General features: G+C 47.8%; 1 protein-coding gene across 1 annotated transcript in view; it reads left to right on the top strand.

Annotated features, from left to right (window-relative positions):
- The window catches only part of Adcy1 (adenylate cyclase 1), a 126,983-nt gene extending 106,130 nt beyond the window's left edge, over nt 1–20,853 (top strand). The window contains exons 17-20 of the mRNA XM_036201588.1: nt 379–477; nt 4,056–4,170; nt 6,970–7,094; nt 12,508–20,853. Of these exons, the coding sequence (XP_036057481.1) occupies nt 379–477; nt 4,056–4,170; nt 6,970–7,094; nt 12,508–12,804 (636 nt within the window). The 3' untranslated portion in view covers nt 12,805–20,853. The remainder of the gene's footprint in view (nt 1–378; nt 478–4,055; nt 4,171–6,969; nt 7,095–12,507) is intronic.
- The last annotated feature ends 316 nt before the right edge of the window (nt 20,854–21,169 follow it).

Raw genomic sequence — 21,169 nt, 5'->3', positions numbered from 1 at the left:
TGTCTCCATTAGGGTCCAGGACAGCTGTGACAGTTAAGACAGAGCATATTGACTCTAAGATGGGGACCAGGGCTGGGCAGCATCCACTCCAAGTGTACGGGTGGGAACCCCAGGCCCTTCCCCAACCAGGCACTGTGCCTGCCCCAGCACTGGAGATCTTCTTCTCCTAAGTGACTATGAGCTTGGCTTCAGGGACGTAGATTGTCCCATGCTTCCTTGATGCCTCTTTCATATGTACTGCGTGACACAAAACAGACCAGAGGCGCTGCTGTGCAACAATTTGATGGCCGCCTCCTCTGTTGCCCCCTAGTGGATGATGACTATATGACATCTCTCCAGTGTTCTGTGATGGTTAACAGTTTTGTATTTTAATCGAAGCTCATGGACAAGGACTTTTACAAGGACCTGGAGAAGATTAAGACCATTGGGAGTACCTATATGGCTGCCGTGGGGCTGGCGCCCACAGCAGGAACCAGGGTAAGTAATTCCCAGGCCACTTGCTCAGGCCTGGGCCTAGCTCTGTTGCAGATGTTTCTGCCACCCTGGGCAGGTCCCCATACTGGGGTTGGTTTCTCTGTGTTGGATTAGGGGGAGAAGATCCTAGGCTCTCTTGACATTGGACAGTTCCTTCTAGATACCCAGCCTCAGGAAAACCCTTAACCTTAAGCCCTCCTCCCCAGTTACCTCCCTATGCTCCAAGCCTTGGAATGCTGAAAACTGTTCCCCACAAAGTGGAAATGTGATAATGAAGTGGGTCTGCAGCTACCAAGGAGATTGATTCAGTGATCACAGTCTCCCAGAGCAGAGTCGGCAGGCCATTGTGTCCAACATTTCAGTGATGAAGGATGCTAGTCACTTCCAGTCGCTTCCAGAAGACAGAAGCAGGGGGAAGGCTTCCTGACTCATCCCAGGTCACACCCTCACACCAAAGCTAGACAAGGACATCACAAGAAAGGAAAACCACAGATCAGTATTTATTTCTCAGAAATGCAAATGTGTAAATTCCTCATCAAACATTAGCAAATTGAATCAAATAGTAAGTAGAATGAATTCTACACAAGGCCATGGATTTATTCCAGATATATAAGACTGGTTTAACATTCCAAAATGAATTTCTGAAATTCACCCTGTCAACATATGATCCTAAAAATTGATGCAAAAAAACATTTATTTCAATACCTATTCCTGAATAAAAGTTATTAAACTCAGAAAAAAGGAAACTTCTAACTGCACAAAGGACACACATAAAACCTCACATCTTAACAGTATATCTAATGGAGAAACCACCCCCCACCCCCACCCCAGCCCAAGATCAGAAGCATTGCAAGGATATCCTTCTCACCAGCATTGGCATTAGTATTATCATGAATTAGTCAGGGTTTTGCTAACTAGTCTAGTTTGGACTTGAACCACCATGTAGCCCAAGTTGGCAAAGAATCCCAATCCTCCTTCCTCCAGCTCCTGACTTCTGGGACTGTAGTGTACACCACCATACTCTGTTCTCCCACCACTAATATTTAGCAGCATTCTGGAAGTCCTAGCTAAGGCTGCAAGACAAGAAAAGAAGATAAAACACATATGTACTTTGAAGGAAGACATAAAACTGTCTTTGTTTGCAGATGACATGATTTAATATATATAGAAAACCTGAAAGAACCAATGATGGATGGGGTGGGGGATGGGCGAGCGACACTCTTGTAATTAATGAACTAATAAATGAGCATAGGAAGACTGCAGGATAAAGGGTTCAGATGTAAAAGTCAGTCCTGTGTGGTAGCAATGGACACTTGGTATTTGAAATTACAAACATAACACCATTTATATTAGCAGTCAAATATAATTCTGGGTATAAATATAACATGGTATTTGCAACATTTTTATAAGGCAAACTATTCTGTGTCCCTGCATGGGAAGGACGGCTGCTGTCAAGATATCAGTGCTTATAAATTTGATTAATGAAATCCATCCAGTCTTGATCAACATTGTATCAGGACAGCTCATGACATTGACAAACTGAACTTAAAAAATTTATACTGAAAAACAAAGGATCCAGAAGCACCAAGCCAGTACTGGAGAACTAACGAGAAAGCTACAGCCATGGTGACAGTGTAGTGTACTGGGGATATTCAAATAGATTAGTGGAGCAGGACAGAGTGCCCAGAAGGAGACACATATAACCAAGCTCAGTTGTAAACATACTTTTTAATATAATAATTGCATATTTATATGCAAAACACAACTAAGATAAAGATGTTCTATTTTTCCTAAGATTGAGTACAGTGATTAACCTAAATGTACATTTTTAAAAAATCTATTCTGGATAATAGCATGGGAGAAAATCTAGATGGTCTTGACTTTGGATGGTTCTTTTCAGCTGTAACACCTGAAGCATGATCCCTGAAAGAAAAGGTCAGTTAGTTGGACCTCATTAAATGAAGAGCCCCCTCTGTAAGCAGTGTTGTTGAGAATGAGTGGTCAGTCTGCAGGCTGGGAGAAGATTTTCAAGCCACCTATCTGATAAAGGACGTATATTTAAAAAATAAGATTAATAAATAGGAAAATGCCAACCTAGTTAAAGAGTGGGCAATCTGGATAGGTATCTCACCAGTGAAGATCCACGGAGGCAAGGAAGCACATAAAAAGATGGCCCATATCCTGAGTTCTTAGGGAAGAGATTAAAGCTTTGATGTAGAACTACACTGACGTATTGGAACAGCCGAAGTCCAGAACACTGATACCACCAAGTACTGGGAAGGACGAGGGAGAGCAGGAACTCTTGTTCCTTACTGGTGGGAATGCAGAATGTTCTGGCCTCTGTGGAGACAGTTTGGCAGCTTCTTACAAAGCCAATTAGATTGTTAACACTGTCCATGTACTCCCACAATTGCAGTCCTTGGTACTTACCAAAATGAGATGCAAACTCCCATCCACGCAGACACCTATACATAAATAGTCATGGAAGCTTTACCCATAAGCATTAAAAAACTGGAAGCAAACAAAATTCCCTTCACTGGGTGAATAGATAAAGAAATTCTGACATGTCCATAAAGTTAAATAGAAGTATGCAGATGACAAAGAGACACCGTGTGGCCTTAAGGTACTGTGTGGTACTGTCTGAAAGAGACAAAACTACAGAGGCAGAAGGAGTGGCTTCTGGGTGTGGGTGGAAGGCAGAATGGCTCAGCAGAGCATGAGGAGCTTTAGGGCAGCAAAGCTATTGTGTGACGTTGTGCTGGTGGATGTATGACAGTAAACCTTCGTCAATCCTGCAGAATATACAGTAGCAAGGGTGAGCTCTAATGTCAACTGTAGCTGTAGGTTGGTGATAACATGCCGGTATTGGCTCACTGACCGTAACAAATGATGTGCCGCTGGGATGCAAGAATTTAGCACTATCCAGTTGTGTGCAGAGGAGGTCACTACATGGAGACTCTGTCATCTGCTCAGTTGCATATAAACTAAAGTCCTTTAGAAAGTAAAGCCTGTTCAATGTTGTTTTAAGAACATCAGTTCTCTGATACTGAAGACAATAAATCCCCTGGATACATACAACTTAGAAACCTTTGTGTCCATCACTGTTCTACAAATGAAAGGACTTGGTTGCCCAGTCACACTCACACAGATGCAGCTTCAGTCTCCAGGAAGGGAGCTGGCGCCCCTTCCTGACACATGTCTCTCTGGTCTTTGTGTGGCTTGTCTGCAACATGTATTGACAGCACTGTCCAGGTAGGCATCTGGGCACCTGACACCCCGGTCCCAGGAGCTGTTTCCCATACCTCCAGAGAGGCATGGACTAGGATAGCATGGTGTTGGATGGTTTCTGCCTGGGTGGCTTCTGGCAGAAGCCATAGTTTGGGCAATATCCTGAGTTCTCTACCTGTAGAATAAGAGAATCAGTGTGTCCCCAGCCAGGGACCAAGAGCACTTGCTATTTCCATGGCTGCTGTGTTTTGTAGGAATTAAATCCCTATCCCAGGACCTGTCCAGGTGGTCCCTGATGGCTTCATGTGTTGGCACTCACCCCACACACTTCTGTTCTGTCTCTTTGTACCTAGGCTAAGAAGTCAATCTCTTCCCACCTGAGCACGCTGGCAGACTTTGCCATCGATATGTTTGACGTCCTGGATGAGATCAACTACCAGTCCTACAACGACTTTGTTCTCCGAGTCGGTAGGTGACTCTGGACTCATCTCTGTCACTGATGGAAGATGCTGGGAGCAGAGTCAGTGTAGGCCTGTGGTATCACAAGGATGGGTCATGCTGGTCAGGAACACATGGGGACAGCATTGTCTCTGAAGGTGGCTTATGGAAGTGCACAGCTGCAGAAAGGAATTTAGAAGTAACAATTCATTATGCAGCTCAAGAGACACAGTAAGCCTCTTCATTCACTGCTTCAGTCACTCAGAGTCACCTCTATATCCTCAGTCACCTGGGCACAGGCTCCTCCATCACTACCCTGGTCACTAGCTAAGGCATGCCGGTCCCTTTGAAAAGAGGTTTTGGAGGGAAGCCAGCAGCAGGGTCCAGGCAGTTCCTTCCTTGGCTGTGACTCAAGAGGGGAAACTGTTTGGTACCTAGGACCTTTTCTCCTGTTTACAAAACCCTGTTAGTAATTTGGCTTTTGGGGCTCGAAGATGGCTCAGTGGTTGAGAGCACTGGCTGCTCTTCCAGAGGTCCAGAGTTTGATTCATAGCAATACATGGTGGCTCACAACTATCTATAGTGGGATCTGATGCCCTCTTCTTCTGGCATGCAGGCATATATGCAGATAGAGCACCTATACACACAAAAGAAATACATCTAAAACACAGAAAGAAATTCAGCTCTCACCTGAGATGTAGACTGTCAGAAAAACTCTTACTCATCTAGAATCCAGTTGAGTTAGATAATTTCTGTTCTTACCCCACTCCCTTTATATCCCAGACCTCCCTTCTCCCTGTCTTGTTTTGTCTACAGTTAACTGGAGGTCCATGGCCACTTTGCAAACATCCAGTAGCCCTAAAAATGGCGCTTGATTATGCTTGGGTACAAGGGTGATAGGAGGTGAATGGCTTCACAGCAGGTGGTGTGTCAGTGACCTTAGAAGCAAGCTGTTTCAACAAGGTGTCCCCTGAGGACAGGGGCAGAGCAGCCCTGGCCTTTCCTGTGACCAGTCTCCTCCCGGGCCTCAGGCTCAGTGCAAATGCTAATATGACAAGGTACAGACTGTATATGTTGGAAATCCCACTGTCCTGGCCCTGGCCCCTGGGTTGGTTCCACAGGGAGATTGGATGATAGTCCCTTATGGCTCTACTTCCAAGCTGGTCAGCCCCATACCCTGGTTCCGCTACCTAGATATAGGTGGCCGAGATTCACAAAGGTAGCTCCTAGAATCCTGTCAGTCATTTGAGAAGTGGCCCAGCGTTGTCCTCCAGGGCCACCAGGCTTGTGCCTGTGACTTCAGAGGAAGTTCAGAAACATTGCCTTGCACACCCAGACAGACAGACAGGAAGTGGCATCATGCAGACCGGGCAGCCCCAGGGGCAGGGGTAGCTACCTGTAGGCTGTCGTGGGAGTGCACCAGATGTCCCATTAAGGCCAGGCCAGGCCAGGCTGGCACAGAGCATTTACAGGGAAAGAAACCCACCCAGGGAAGGTGAGCACTTTGCCAGAGTTCTCATAAATGGTAACACAGACTTGAGTGTACCTGGACCAGGGGAGATGCTGTGGGGCTGTGCAGGTGCTTGAGGCCATCTGGACCCTGACCTGTGGAAAGAGATGGGGTTCATGCCCTCTTCTCTGGACATCTGAATTTGCACTTGGTGCTAGGGCCCCCACTCTGAGCAATATCCTCAGAAGCTATGTTTGGGGACAGAGGAGATGTACCTGGAGGTAAGGCATACTGTGACATAAAAGCCAGACTTCCCGGTATCTCCAGAGCAGGACTCTGTACAAGGGACAGAGTGGCAGTGATGCAGAAATGTGTCCTTCTAGTGAGAATCCACTCCACACACTCAGGAAGAGGAAGGAGAAAGATCTCTGATGATAACATGTGTCTAGCTCTGGCTAATGCCCAAAGAGGAGCCAGTGCAGAATAGATGATTTTTTTCCTAACTTACATAGACCTTAGGCTTGTGCATTTCACATGTGCTGCCATCCCTAAATCTCTTCCAGATCCCGGCTCCAGGTACACTGAACAATTGAAACTGAAACAAGAGACAGCAAGTCTGTCCACTTGGGCAGAAGGGAGATTTACACAGCAAAGATCTCACCAGAATTCTTTCTTAACTACACCAATGTTGTTCTTTTTAAGTAGTTACCCTGGTTCATCTTGCCCACTTGGCAGAGTTAGGCTTTTCCTGATAAGATCACAGGGGATTTAATGGAACACCAGGGCTTAAATGTGGTTGTGACCCCAGACTCTGCACCCTTGAGCTGCCCCTTAGAGGCATACTCTTTGATATGGGGATCATATCAAATGGGTTGTCTCCTTTTGTTATGGGGATGGAGCCTAATTAGAGGTCAATCTTGGTGAGCAGAAACTTTCTCAGCAACTCTAAGTGTCAACTGAGGTACCAACATCTCTTTCTGGAGTTTCTAACAAGCCTGTTCACCCACTACTCACCTTCTAAGTAAGTTTATTGGATAACCCTTTTTTAGCATCAATTTTACTACTTCAGGTTTCTCCTGCATCCGCAAAAACTGGAGTTTTTCCTTGGGATTAGGATCTGCTCTGATGGCCAGTGATGGAGGCAGATGCAAGTGGGCTGCCCCTTGGCCCACCTGGGGAAGCCTGGACTGGTTTGGACTGGTTTGGATTGCTGCTACCTGTGTTAAGCCAGAGGCCCCCTTTAGAAAGGAGGCTGGCTCTCTGTGGCATTCAAACCTAGACTGAAGGGCATGCCTTTTCACAAGGAAGAGCATCAGTGCCCAGGCTGCCCAATGACACTCTTTCAGCTGCCCACAGGCCATTCTGTGGCTATTTTCCAGGTATCAACGTTGGCCCTGTGGTGGCTGGAGTGATTGGAGCTCGCAGGCCCCAGTACGACATCTGGGGAAACACAGTCAATGTGGCCAGTCGGATGGACAGCACTGGGGTCCAGGGCAGAATCCAGGTAAATCATCCAGAAATCCCAAAGACACAGGGACCCGTTCCAGCTGGTAAGGACATTGAGGCATCAAGGATCCTGGGGTCTGTGGCCATTAAGTGGCAGGGTAGGTAGATTAAGCTGAGTATCCAGGTGTCTGCTGGGGACCTGGACGATACTGTTAAGCCCTACAGATTGTTTTTGCTGTTTGATTTTCTTCCTGTGTCCTTAAAGTCACTCCTGAGTGAGCAGATGTAAACATGAGGATCCCAGTGAATCAGGGGCCACTAAGTGGCCTGACAGTCTGGCTTACCCACATCTCTCTCTCTCTCTCTCTTTATATCCCAGACCTCCCTTCTCCCTGTCTCGTTTTGGGCTACAGTTAACTGGAGGTTTGCAATGCAAATGTCCAGTAGCCCTAAAGTGCTCTCCCTTGTTTCAAAATCATGGTCACAATTGGGCTTGGTGGCGCACACTTTTAATCCCAGCATTTGAGAGGCCAAGGCAGATGGATCTCTGTGAGTATGAGGCCAGCCTGGTCTACGAGTGAGTTCTTGGACAGCCAGAGCTACATAGTAAGATGCTGTCTCAAAATAAAAAAACAAACAAACAAAAAACCAGGGTCACTATTCAGCTGTTGTAGGAGCATAGGTGGGAAGAGATGTTTCTCATGTGTTTGAAGAGGAGGATGGTAGACACACCCTTGTCTGGGGAGCTTCACTCAGATTGGACAAGACTCTGTGGCTATGATATCTTCTAGGAGCCACTGAAAGGTGGGCTTATGGTCCTCATCAGCATGGTGATAGTCCAGCTTTTAGTATTTTCCCTTAGAATAACAGGAGACCTGCCATTTAGATGTAGCTCTGTGGGTTGTGTAAAGCCTATAAATGGTGCCCTGGCCTCTTGCCGCTCACCAAAGAACTACAGCCTTCCAGGGTTTTGGAGGGACATTCTTATTATTCTGGCTCATTTTCCCTGGTTTCAGGACCTGTAGGAACCAGACACTGAACACAGGACACTTGGGAGGTAGTGCAGGTCCCCTGCTGTGGCTAGGCCTCTGATACAGAGCGGGTTTTCTGACGCCTTAGTTACGGAGTTGTGTCCTACTGGGCATTGATCCTTCAACTTACCATAAAGTTTCCATCGTCCCACAGCACTGAGATACAAGCACGTGTCCCAGCTTCTAGTTCCAGCACCAAGTCCCAGTGCCCCTTAGCAGCTCTGTGGTTTTGCATTGATGACATTTCTTTGATTTTTTTTTCAGATTTCTTTTATTGTGGTAAAATACACATAAAATGCACTGTCTTCACCATTGACATGCATAACTTTGTGTGCCGAGCATCCTCATAGTGGCACAGCTACCACTGCTGTCCTGTCTAGGACATGGAGTCTGCTGTCACCTCAGAGAGTATGCTTACACTCCCTTCCAGCTTTCCCTGGACCAGCCATTCCCAAGGGAGGCTTCCCCCTTTTGTCACTGTAGTAAGACGTACTGGCAAAAGCGACTCAGTAGGAAAAGGGTTTCTATTAGCTCACAGATGTTCTGGGAACAGTCCATCAGGACGGAAGTCAGGCCAGCAGGAACATGATGGCGTCATTGTGTATGGGTAGTCCAAAGGGCTATGATGCATGCATGCTGGTGCTAGGCTGGATTTCTCCATGTACACAGCCCAGGCCCCACCTACAATTAAGATGTGTCTTCCCATATCAATTAACATCCTCAGTTCATCCCCCACAGGCAATTCCCAGAGACTCTCTTCCCAAGGATTCTAGACTCTGTCCAGGTGACCAAACTAATTCAACATCACACTACTAGCATCCCTTGTCAACTCGAGGCTTGTCAACACAAATCTCTTCTGAGCCATAGCCTTCCACTCCCTGGTCCTATAGGCACAAGACCATGTTAAAGTGTATTCCAGCCAACATAAAAATCTTCCATAGTCATTAGTGGCAACAACACTGTAAAAGTCCAAATATCAAATTTAAAAAGTTACACTCTTCCAGCATATACTGACACAGAGTCAACATGCCTCTTCTAAAATGGAGAAGCAGGGCGTAGCAAGAAACAGTTGTACCAAAGCAAAACCAAAATCCAGCAGGGCAAACACTAAATCCTATATTGAGTATTTAAGGCTCATAATGTAATCAGCTGGGCCCCTAAATGTGTGGATAGACCTCCCCCTGTAGCTCTACACATAGTTCACAGTTTAGCCAGCCCTCCTTGCCCACAGCCCTCCTTGCCGGATGTCCCACTCTAGCTTCTCTAAGATCCAGGGTCTCCATTGCAATTGGGTCTCACCTTAACAGCTTCCCGGAGTGCATAGTAGCCTCTTGGGACCTCTATGCAGGGACTCAGACCCTGTTTCATGTTGCCAGGCTTTGACTGTACTCCAGACTCCCTCAGTCTTGCATCCTCTGTGCCTTGAAAACCAGCACACATAGATGACCCTGCCAAGCTCTCTATCATCTGTCACTTTCTCAGGATGGAGCTTCTCTGTGTAGCTTTATGCCTTTCCTGGAACTCACTTTGGAGACCAGGCTGGCCTCGAACTCACGGAAATCCGCCTGCCTCTGCCTCCCAAGTGCTGGGATTAAAGGCATGTGCCACCATCGCCTGTCTGAGAAGCATTCTTTCAGGCAGTTGTGTTCAAGGATCAGAGAACACCATTAGCTTAGGCTTCCTTTTTGTTTAAATAAGTTGGGATTTTTACAAGATAATGGGTAAAGTTTTGCCCTCAGGCCACCACTCTCATTGCAGAGGGTTGTATACGGCTTCTCTTCAGTCCTGCTGATGTCTTTAATAATCACAGCTGCTTTCTCCACACCAGGCTGAATGCCCTCATCTCCTTAAATTTCCCCTGCCTAATGAATTAGCCCATTATTTTTAAATTCTGCTCTACTCAGGTTCTTAGGACACAACAGAATGGAGGCAGATTTTTGGCCAAATGACACAGATGGCTGTTAGCCCAGGGCCTGGTGGAGTCCTTGATACCCCCTGAAACATCATGAACCTGGCCTCCATGCTCCATATTTCTCTCAGCATTCCTGTTTACCAAATACCAAAGAAATGGCCCATTAAGCTCTGCTTCCAATATTCACTGGCTTTTCTAGCCCAGAGTTTTAAACTCTTCCATATTCCAGCTGTGTGTAACATCCCAACAGCTTAAGAACCACACAGGTTTATCACAGCAACAGCCCACTTCTTAATATGGACTTAATATGGTCTTAGTTTCTTTTCCTGTTGCTGTGGTAAAATGTTTGAATAAAAGCAACTTATTAGGATTCTCTAGAGGGACAGAACTGATAGGATAAATATATATTAAAGGGGGTTTTATTATATTTTTTTAAATACTATATGATCTGGGTAGTCCAACAATGTCTGTCTTCACATTGGAGAAGCTGAGAGCCTTGAGGCTGGATTTCTCAGTAGTCCTCAGTCTGCTGCTGCTGGCCTGGAAGGTTGCTGGAGAGCTACCAGTATTCATTCCACACTGGAAGGTCAAAGAAGCTGCAGTCTAATGTTAGCAATGACAGCAGCAGCAATAGGGCAGATGGTCTCACAGCAAGATGACCCTTTTGGTGACATGGGAGGGCAACATAAAAGCAAGCAGCAAAAGCAAAGCTCTTCCCCTCAAACCATCTTCTATCTGTCTTCCACTGGACCTGTCACTCACATTTAGGATAGGCCTTCCCCCTTCGCATAACCTGGTTAAGGAAATCCCTTATAGGTGTTCCCAATAGCTTGCCTCTTAGGTGATTCCTGATTTAGCAGTTGACAACCAATATCAACCATGATAGTTGACAACCAATATCAACCATTACAGTTGATAACCAGTATCAACCATCACAGTTGACAACCAATATCAACCATGACAGTTGACAACCAATATCAACCATGACAGTTGACAACCAATATCAACCATCACAGTTGACAACCATCACAGTTGACAACCATCACAGTTGATAACCAATATCAATCATTACAGTTGATAAACAATATCAGCCATCACTGTTGGCAACCATCAGTTGATAACCAATACCAACCATCATAGTTGACGACCAGTATCAATCATCACAGTTGACAACCAATATCAGCTATCACAGAGCCCATCCTGTATCCACCAGGGCTGTTGCCTGAAGCCAACACTGCATCTATTACTAGAATCTGCTGTGAGCTTGACTGTGGCCCAGCTCCTCTGCCCTAAGTATGGCTTCCCACATGGCCTTCTTCATAGGTCTCCCTGTGACACCCAATGCCTCTGTCTTCCTTCCCTTTTCTAGGCATCCTAGAGTCAGATGTAAGATGTAAGTTCAGGGTTGCAAATAAAGAGACCACCATTCCAACTGAAGTGTCTGGACAAGGCAAACTTTGCTCTTGATCAAAAGGTGCACTCAAAAGAGCAAACACACAGAGACAGGAAGTGCATCTGGGTTGTATTCTAACTCAAGCAGTGACTGTCTTTTCCCCATTGGCTGGGGTCTAACCTCACAGTCTGTTTGATTAGTCTGAAAAGAAAAAATGGCTCACAGGAAATAAAGGAGGAAGGGAAAGGGCCCACTACTTTAGGCTTTCAAATTCCTGGAGACAGCAGTCAGTCTGTGTAGGCAAATGTTTTACAGGGATTGAGGATTAAAATAGTTGCATAAAACTCTGACGAGGTAGAGGAGACAAAAAGGTTTGAATTCTTTGTCCTAAACACACATTTTCTAGTATTTGATAGAAAAGGCTCATATTTGGTATCTCTTACACTAGTGCTCAATTCGATGTGGAGGGCCACCCTCCCCAGCTCTGCCAAAGTGTGAAAAGGTAACTGGAGACAATTTCATTGTTTGAACATAAAATAGGAGGAGACAAGGAGGTAGAGAGGCCTCGTGTGCTGGCTTAGGGCGATGCCAAGGATCAGGGATATCTCATCCTTTCTCTTTCCTCTGGTTTGGGGAGGCAGGGATTATTGGGGGCAGGACACTTGTCTAAAGCCTAAGAAAAGAGAGCTAAGAGATGGCCATTTTCTCCTAGCTTTGCCCTCTGTGTGCTAATGACCCCTACCAGAGGCCCCATTTAGTAGCTTCACCCCAACAAACCCCAACAACTAAGGCTGCCAGTCCCAGTAGTGAGGTAAAAGCACCCACCAGACTCTACTTTGCTGAGGTATCTGGAGCCCCCAGCCAGAGAGCCTGCCTCTGCCCCTCTATCCTTAACACTGGGGCTAGTCACACATAGACCCTGGCTAGTGCACAAAGTGGCCACAGTGGCTCACCCAGTGGCCAAGTGGCTCCCACTTGCACAGATACAGAGTAGCTTTGTCCAAGCACTGCCAGGGTTGAACAGCCAGGATGGGGAGTGGAGTGCAGGGTAGAAGGTACACTGGGGAGCTCCTGTCCTCCAGAGGACCCCTCACATTGTATGTGACTAAGATCGTTGGCTTCTTTCCACTGGCAGGTGACTGAGGAGGTCCACCGGTTGCTGAAGAGATGCTCATACCAGTTTGTGTGCAGAGGCAAAGTCAGCGTCAAGGGGAAGGGAGAGATGCTAACGTATTTTCTAGAAGGCAGGACTGATGGAAACAGTTCCCATGGCAGGACCTTTCGCTTGGAGCGGAGAATGTGTCCTTATGGGAGAGGCCAGCCCAGACGGCCCCCACTATGTCCTGGAGCTGGACCCCCGATGAGGCCGGGCCTCCCCCCAGCCCCCACTGGTCAGTTCCTGCCATCCACAGCAGCAGGGAAGGAAGCCTAGTGGAGCCCATGGGCCACTGGAGATGCATGCAAAGCAAGAATGCTCCAGGGTGACACAAGCCATCATGGCTCCAGCCAAGACCAGCCAGAAGAGCAGTTGCTAAGTGGCTGGGCTGGAGAAGCAGCATCGTCTAGGTGTGGCCTGAGGCCAATGGGAGATGTGCCCAAGCTACCCACTTGGGGCATATGGAGCCCTGTCTCTTCCTAGTGACCTGGTTATGCCTGGCTAGCGTTGGCATTGGTGGGACCTTGGGAATATCTTCCATGGTCATAGCAAAAGCTATGGAGGTCCATCTGGCAGAGGAGCCCACCATGACTGAGCCCCAAGTCAACCTGGCTTATGGGTGACTCCAGCCCTGGTAGGCCCTGGCTTATGGGTGGTGGCTCCAACCGTGGCTAGCAGATTTGAGTGCCAGACTGGGAAGCTGGCCCCGCTGGGCAGGGCCATGACAGTTGAGTTGTTTATGCCATGGGCACAGCTTAGAGCTTGTCAGGTCTTGGACAGGACAGGACAGGAAGAATTGAAAAGCCACCTCCTACAGCACAAAGAGTGAAAATTGCTGGCTTTCCTCAAAGTAGGCTTTTGTTAACAGCCAGAGGCAGGTCTTCTGGAATCCTCAGGGGGCCCCACAGCCCCACTTCTCTCCTCCTGGCCTGTGCATTCTCTTCCAACCCCACCTGCCCGCTGGTTCCTGACTCCTGTGGCAGCGAGCCCTCTTCTCCCGTGCCATCACCGCACATTCAGGGAAGAGGGGCCTGTGCTGATTTGCCTTCCCTGGGGTGTCTTGGACACCGTTAAGTGTCACGAGAATCAAGCCTTCATTTATGCTGAGTGATTGGGCCACTACACCCACGAGCACTTTCCTTGCTGGAAGACCTCATTCCTCTGACATAACCATTCCTCCTCTTGGGGGTTTCGGAGTTGGCAGAGTGTGTGTTCCTGAGTCTTAGGTGTGGTCTCCCTGCTCCAGAATGAAGAAGGGAGTCTCCCATCTGCGTTTCCCCACAACTGCAGCTGAGATGAAAACCGCGAGTGTGGGGAATAAGGAGTCTGGAAGAACTGCTAGGAAGCAATGGGCCAGAAATAGCTGAATGAAACCTGGCTTCTGGAGATACTCAGCCTCACTCACAGGAAGGAAGGCAGCTTGAAACAGGGCGGGTGGGCGTAAGCCCTGCCTGCTCACAGCTGTAGAGACCCGTGTTCTCACTGCTCCCCAAGGACTTTGCCCTGCCTAAGGTCCTGTCTTCTTAGACTAGGGCAGAGCTTTCCCTGGCAGGCTGCATATTTGGGGTCCCTGGTTCCCAACTCAGCTCTGGCTCAAGTGTGTGGCCAGGCTGGGGCCTGGGTAGTTTTACAGGTCAGCCAGCTCCTATCCTGGGAGACTAGGGCGAGGCTAGACTCAGGTGGCATGTGGGTAGGAAGAAAGTGTCGAGCGAAGGAGAGAGGAGGGGGCAGCATGCGAAGTCTCCAAGTCCCCGAGACTGTAGACTGCACTGCAGGTGCCCTAGGGTAGGGTGAAGCAGCTGTGAAGACTGCATATTCTCTATGGGCTGCAGCTTGTGGTTGATGGTAAAGGTATCCTCTGGCACCTTCTGCAGGGGAATGTTGACCTGTGCTCACTCTGCTCTGTTGCCTTTCTGATGATATCAGGCAATGTGGGATGGCCATCATTTGCTGCCTTTCTGTCATTCTATTCTGGCCAGAACCCAGAGCCAGGGCCAGACTGACCTCCGCACTCCCCTGTAGCATTCAGGGTTGGAGGGCCAGTAGCTTCATCCTCTTCTGGTGGGCATGTCTAGTTCCTGTGGCTTGGTATTTTGATATAACAGTGCTGGGGGAACACTGACTCCAGTAGATCTGAGGGCGGGGGAGAGCTCTTGGGTTTCTCGCACGGTCCAGAATTCCATCAGAGATTGCATTTACAGGAAAGCTTTCAGGCTGTTGGGGTGGGATAGGGGTGGCTCTGAGGAGAGTCAGATTCATCTGAGCCAGAACCTGGCTAGGGCACACAAATAGTCACTCTTTGTGCCTCTGCCTGCTCCCATGTTTTCCTATCCTTGGGACAAATAGCTTTTCCTCATGGGCTTCTTTTTCCACTGGGACTTTCTCACCTGTCTGTTTGTCTTAACCGTTTTGAAGCAGTCAGCTCAGGCAGGAGCACCCAGAGCAAGTGAGTACATTGTGGCCCTGGCTCTGTGGGCTGTGGTTCAGTCCCTGGCTTTCTAGGTCATTAAGGATGGCAGAAAACCTCTGGCACAGCCTGTGTTTCCTCTGAGTGCCTTTGGGGCCTCCAGAGCTACTGCGTCCCTGGGCTGTCCAGGTTAGGCACAGAGGCATGGTTCTCATAGATGCCCACAAGATAGCCCCAAGCCCTGTGTGTGTGTCAGCCAAGGAGCTTTATGGGGGGACTGAGGGTGGCCGCTGAAGGATGAGAAAGGATCCTACCTAGACTGCACCAGTGGGGTTGGTGCAGACACATGGCCTCTCAGAAGTCAACAGGAAGATGGACAGGCTGGGAGAGGTGTGAAGTACACACTGAAGAGACCTGTGCGGGCAACACAACTCCAGCCAACAAAGCAGCCAGGATGTCACTCCCACAACCACGGGGAACTGAAGTTGGCCCTAGCATGAGAAAGCAGCAGGTAGACCTTCAGAGCCATCAGGAAGGAGCCCAGTGACACCTGGATCTGACCTCTAAGACTCGGAGCAGAGCCAGCCGAGGTCTGTAGCACTGCTCATACATGGAGTGTGCAAAATGGAGATCACATGGGTGCTTGGGCAGAGCCACCCACAGTGTGGTCAGAGCCAGAGAAAGCAATCGTATAGAATGGCATTGCCTTCTCTGGGCACAGAACTGTTCCGAAGCAGACCACACAGGAGCCTTGGCTGGGTCTCTTCTTCAGGGGCGACATCTCCATCATCAGCAATTCCAAACCCGCCTACTTCTTGTGAGGTCAGGAACCACACGTGCAGCCATAATGTTCCTCCGGGTTTGGTGATAAATGACTTTCTTTTTATTTGTGATAAAAATGTATTATATTGCCTTATTTATTTTTAATCTTGTACAATATTCATGTACAAATGTTAGAGCCATTTGGGTAGGATTCTCTTCAAATTATTTATTTTAAGATGCTCTGTAAATAGTGCACCAGTTACAGGTGCTTCCTGTTCACTTGTACCAAAAATGAGGAAAAGCCTGGCACCCACGTCAGCCCTTGCTTGTGATGCTGTGGCCCTTGGGAAATGACCCCTTTGTGTTCCCTTCTCAACCCTAGCATGCCTCCCGTGCCTGACTTTGTAGAGTAGAACACAGCCCCAGAATGCTTCTAAATGCTTCCGTGGGCTGTGCCAACCTGGGACGGTCCACTCCTGGGGCGTCTATCCCTGCAGGTGTATGTCCCCACACACCCAGCAACCCAGTTGTCTCTCGGACTCCAAAGCCACCAGGGCTTCCGGACCCCTTCTGTCATAGAAGCAATAACCATAACTACACTGTAGAGACAAGTCTGGCCCAAGCAGATTGATACTTCGGAAACTACCCATGCATGTGAGTTTGCTATAGAGGACTGTCATTCCAGGTCCCCACCCCTCCCAGAAGGCCCAGCTCTAACTTCTTGGTTTCTAGAGCTAGGATTGGTACCCCCAGAGAGCTAAGCAGACTGAGCCAGCCACCAGTCCTGAGCCCTACATTTTTGCTCACTGAGGAATAAAGCTCAGGGCAGCCATCCAACCCTGTATCTGTACCTATGCTTGAGTTGTGATGCTTCGTCTGACTGAGGGTAGTAATGGTTTGTTTCAGTGGTGCGAGCATCAAAGGTAACATTTCAAGGCACTCATGGAATACTATTCAAAGATCATGATGCCATATTCAAGGTTGCACATCTCACCTTTATCGGTGCCATCCTGGTGAGAGAAAAGCTCTGTGTTGGAGAGGCTGATTCCTGAGGTTACAACAGGAAAGGGCTAGGAAGGGAGCCCTGACTAGCATAAAGTATTCAGAGTGTGGGCTTAGTTGGATGTGGCTAGCCTTTCAGAGAGCTCACATTTTCTTTAAGTGCGATCTGAAGCACTCTTGTGCCATAACATGTCCTGACAGCAGCCTGGAGAGGCTGTGTAGATGACTTGCTGTAATGGGCTGCTGGGTAAGAGGAGAGCAGAACGGATTGTGGAATCAGGGAAGGTTTCATTTGATTCTCCCAGCCATCACCACTCTCAACAGGTAGGTTCTAGGACTCTCGGAGTCTCAGGGATCTTGTTCATAGCCTGTGCAGGGTTCGGTCGATGGTGTAGGGGGTTTACAGAGCAGGTGTGTACCTTTCACAGGGAGCATAATAGTGCAGGGAAAGAACATTCCTACATATATTGCTCACCCATCAGCACCATGAGAGGCTGCAGAAGTGATGCTCATATATTACTTCTTTAAATGGCTGAATATAGGTAACCCCCAGAAACTGACTTGCTATGCTTTTTAGTGGCTTCAGTTTTTAAAGAGTGCTCTTACATGCACATACACACAAAATAAAAACTCCAAACCCTTCTCCCAGTTGTTTGCCTTGGTAAAATTAGTAAAGAACAAGTCTGCCAGCTCAGATGTTATGTGGGCCCTGAAGCATCTTGCTTCTCTGACTGTGATTGGCTTGAATGTTTCCATTTTGGGTTTGAACCAGTAGTTCCTCATTTTCATTTACAACTGCAGGCTTGGAGGTAGGTTGATGGTTAAAAGTGTGTGTGTGTGTGTGTGTGTGTGTGTGTGTGTGTGTGTGTGTGTGTGTAGGCTGGGGGTCAGAGGAGTTGCATTGGGTGGTGTCTGCTTGCTGATGTGATGGGACCCAGAGTTCAACAGGCAAAATCAGAGCCGCCCTCAGCTGGCCTGGGGAAGCTAGCCTTTGTGTTTCGGGCAGAAAGAGGTCTCCATCCAGGAACTGAGACACCCAGATAATGATCTTGCTCACTAATCATTCTGAGCTCTTTGGCACCAGAGAGGAAATGTGTTAGGATGTTCACAGCTGCCAGGAGGAATATGCTGGAAATGGAGGCTCTTTGGCCCTAAGCAACTCTCAGTGCCTGTGTGGTCAGTTGGTACCACAGGAGGCCAGTGTGGACCCAGAGGCACAAGGCCTGGAGCCCAGAGGGTATGAGGCCTGGTCAGAGGAGCTCCACCTGGAGGGTAGGGAGGGGACGGAACTAAAGGGCATATTCAGGAAGGCTTCTGCTGCTCACGGGATGGAGAATTCTGGAGAGTTTGGTGTCCACATAGAGATGATGTGGGGTGGCCTAAGTCTGCTGCTGGCTGATGACCACTGCACAGGGTACTCCTGCCTGGGGCCTGTCTGCGATGCTCTAGGGACTGGGGCCACACTTAGTTCAAATCAATGTGTGCTCCTGTGCACATGTGTAAACGTGTGTGCATGTCTTATACAACATAAATTCTCCCTAGGATTGAGATGATTAATAGAAGGACCAAGATTAAATTTGAATAGTCAGCTGACCATCCTTTAGACACTTAGCATCCCATAAACCGAGGTGGCACCTGCCAATTCCCACCCTCCCTTGGTGGGGGTTGAAGGATGTCCAGTAAGGGCTGCTAACTCTCTTTTGCAAAGGGACTGTCATCAGTAGCAACCTTCAGGCCCAGGTGCATTGAGGCAACCTGTTGCTCCTGTTTCTTTTGTCTTGTTGGTTTGAGTACGTGTAGAGTACTGTGCAGAGGTGCCAGGGTGAGTGTGTATCAGAACCCTTAAGGGAAGAACAAAGTGGCACCCACCTCAGGTACATGAGCCCTTTCCTGCCCCCCAAGTTATCGGAGCTTCTGTGGAGGCCACACCATCTGTACAGTGGCAAGAACAAGACTAGGGAGGCTAGCACGAGTTGTGGTTCATAAACTGTCTTAAAATTCAGAAAATGGACCACAGTCATGCCACATCCTTTGTCCTGACAAGTGATAAGTCATTTGAAATTTAATGAATGTACTGAGTTTTCTTCAGCATGCTACTAGCCTGCTAAGTCCACAGTCAACCACGGTGAGGTCAATCATCATTGTCCCATTAGTTACCATGTTTGGTGGGGGAGGGGCTTTGTTATGAGTGTAAATTGATCAAACATGCATTACTAGTATTCCCATGTAGCTTTGCAATTCCTGGGCATGCACATCCGTGAACAACAGCCTGTGGAGGAAGTGGTGTAATACTCAAATACATGTCCTGAGACTGCAACCCAGAGAGAGGGAGAGGCCACACCTCATCTGTTCTGGCCAACCTGTGTGTATTTTCTTACCGTTAGGGTCTCTGCTAAGCAAACTGCATTCTGTAAGAACTGGGGCGCCGCTGATGCTATTGAGTATACAATGATGCCTACTGTGGTGCAGGGCACCTCATGGAGGCGGGTCCCTTCTGGGCAAGGCTTGCTTACATCCCATGTTTGGAGTATGTGGCCAAGTGCTGTTTGTTTCTGTAGTCCTTGGCTTCTTGTTGCTAAATTGGAGCCATCTGTTTCCTTTCAGATCAGGTGCATGCCTCTAAAGTTCCAGACACCCAGCAAGAACTTAGAACACCTAGTCCAGTTACAGCTCTGTTATTCAATACTCTACAACCATTTCAGCATATGCTTCTGACAGCCACAGCAGTGAAGGTGCCTTTCCAGGGATTAAAGGGGAGTCTAGACAAAGTTCCCCAGGACTGTATAGAAAGCAATGAAGGGACTATGATGGATGACAGGAAGTATGTCAGCCTCTCAAGTACAGGGATCCCACATGCCTTCTAAGCTTTACCTACTGACGCCAGGCAGCATCCACTTCAGATACATTGGTTTCCAAACATTTCCAGCCATGTCCTGAGAATTAGCATTTCAATGGAGATGCTATCTAAGACTGATTCCAGAAATCTCTTAGACTTAATCAACTCAGGAGGCCAACAGTTGCAGGCCAGTCCATCTGCCTGTGGGTGGTGCCCCCATCCCCCACGGCACTGCAGTGGGAAGTGGGCTTGACAGCAGCCAGAACTTGTTTCTCACCTCCCACCAGCAGCCTCCACTCAGCCCCAGGCTCCAGGTACATGAAGCACAAGTCTCAGGGGACCGTTCCCATCCTGTGGGGACCCCAAGGAAGCCCCCAGCATCTCTTGCATACACCACTGGCAGTGTGGGCACAACTGGCCACCAGGAGCACACATGCCTGGGGAGGAGGGGCCTGCTCTGTTGCCTTCTTCCCTGTTAAAATTGAGTATATGCAAGCCATGTGCACTAGGGAATTGCATGCCCTGAAATTCCTAACTGTGTGCACCTTAGTTTGAAGTTGACATTATGTAGCATGCCCAAAAGAACGAATGGGCTTGGGCTTGTCCTCCAGTCATCTCTACTGCTTGTTGGGAGCACAGCGTTCCCCTCTGCCAGCCGACCCCAGGTTTTGGGGAACCAGTGTGGCTCCAGCACTTACTGTCCACTGCCTCCCTTCAGCCCATGCTCCCTTTCCCACCATCCTCTCACTTAGGGTGATTGCTCACCAATTTGCACAAATGGGAATGCCATTATGTCTTAGCAGTAATTCCATCTTGATTTTAAATAAGCCCAACGCCCACTTCTGGATTTCCTTACTTTAAAAAAAGAAAAATTAAAAAAAAAAAAAAAAAAGCATGTAAGCACCTGTGTCCTGTGTTTATCAAGAAAGCTTTGAGTCCCTCAGTGGGATGAAGGGTGCATGGACAAAGGGGGCATTTTCTCCCACACAGTAAACCTACCAGATGCGTCCGTAGCTGTGAGAACGCAATGATTATATTCACAATAACTATCACTGGGTAACCTCTCACAATAGATTTGTATAATCAATACGGGTCTATTTTTATGTCAACTCTGTAGAGCACCTTCCAGTCTTTTTCAAGATTGTTAAGTTGAGACAAGTAATTGAATAATTTGTCCTATTTTTATTTAAAAAGTGAATGGACTGAAATGTTAATGTGAATGTACATTTCTTAACTGCAACTTTTCTACTGAGTGTTTGCACTATACTCTCTGGAGTCTTATTTAACAAAAATAAAAGAGAAAAACTGCTTGACTAAACGCTGGCCATCCTCATTGAAAGACACATGTTTTGAAGCCGTTCCTGACTCTTTGCATGCACATTCGTGGGGGGTGGGGCCATTACTATTCAAAATGTCACACAAAGTCATGCCACCCCTTCACTTTTTTTCTTGCCTGGGTTTTAGTCACGGACTTCTGTGACCCTCATGACTCAGATATTTCTCTGATAACATTTCAGCGTTGTGATGGACTCTCCAGGCTTCTTGCAGTCTGGGTAGCCTGTTGGTAGTATTACTTCTTGGAGCTTTCAGAGATTCTTCTAGCTAAGGACTCTTTTATTTTTTATTTTTTCATT

This window comes from Onychomys torridus, chromosome 10 (assembly GCF_903995425.1).
Source record: "Onychomys torridus chromosome 10, mOncTor1.1, whole genome shotgun sequence".
Classification (NCBI taxonomy): Eukaryota; Metazoa; Chordata; class Mammalia; order Rodentia; family Cricetidae; genus Onychomys; species Onychomys torridus.
This window is presented reverse-complemented; position numbering and strand designations above follow the sequence as displayed.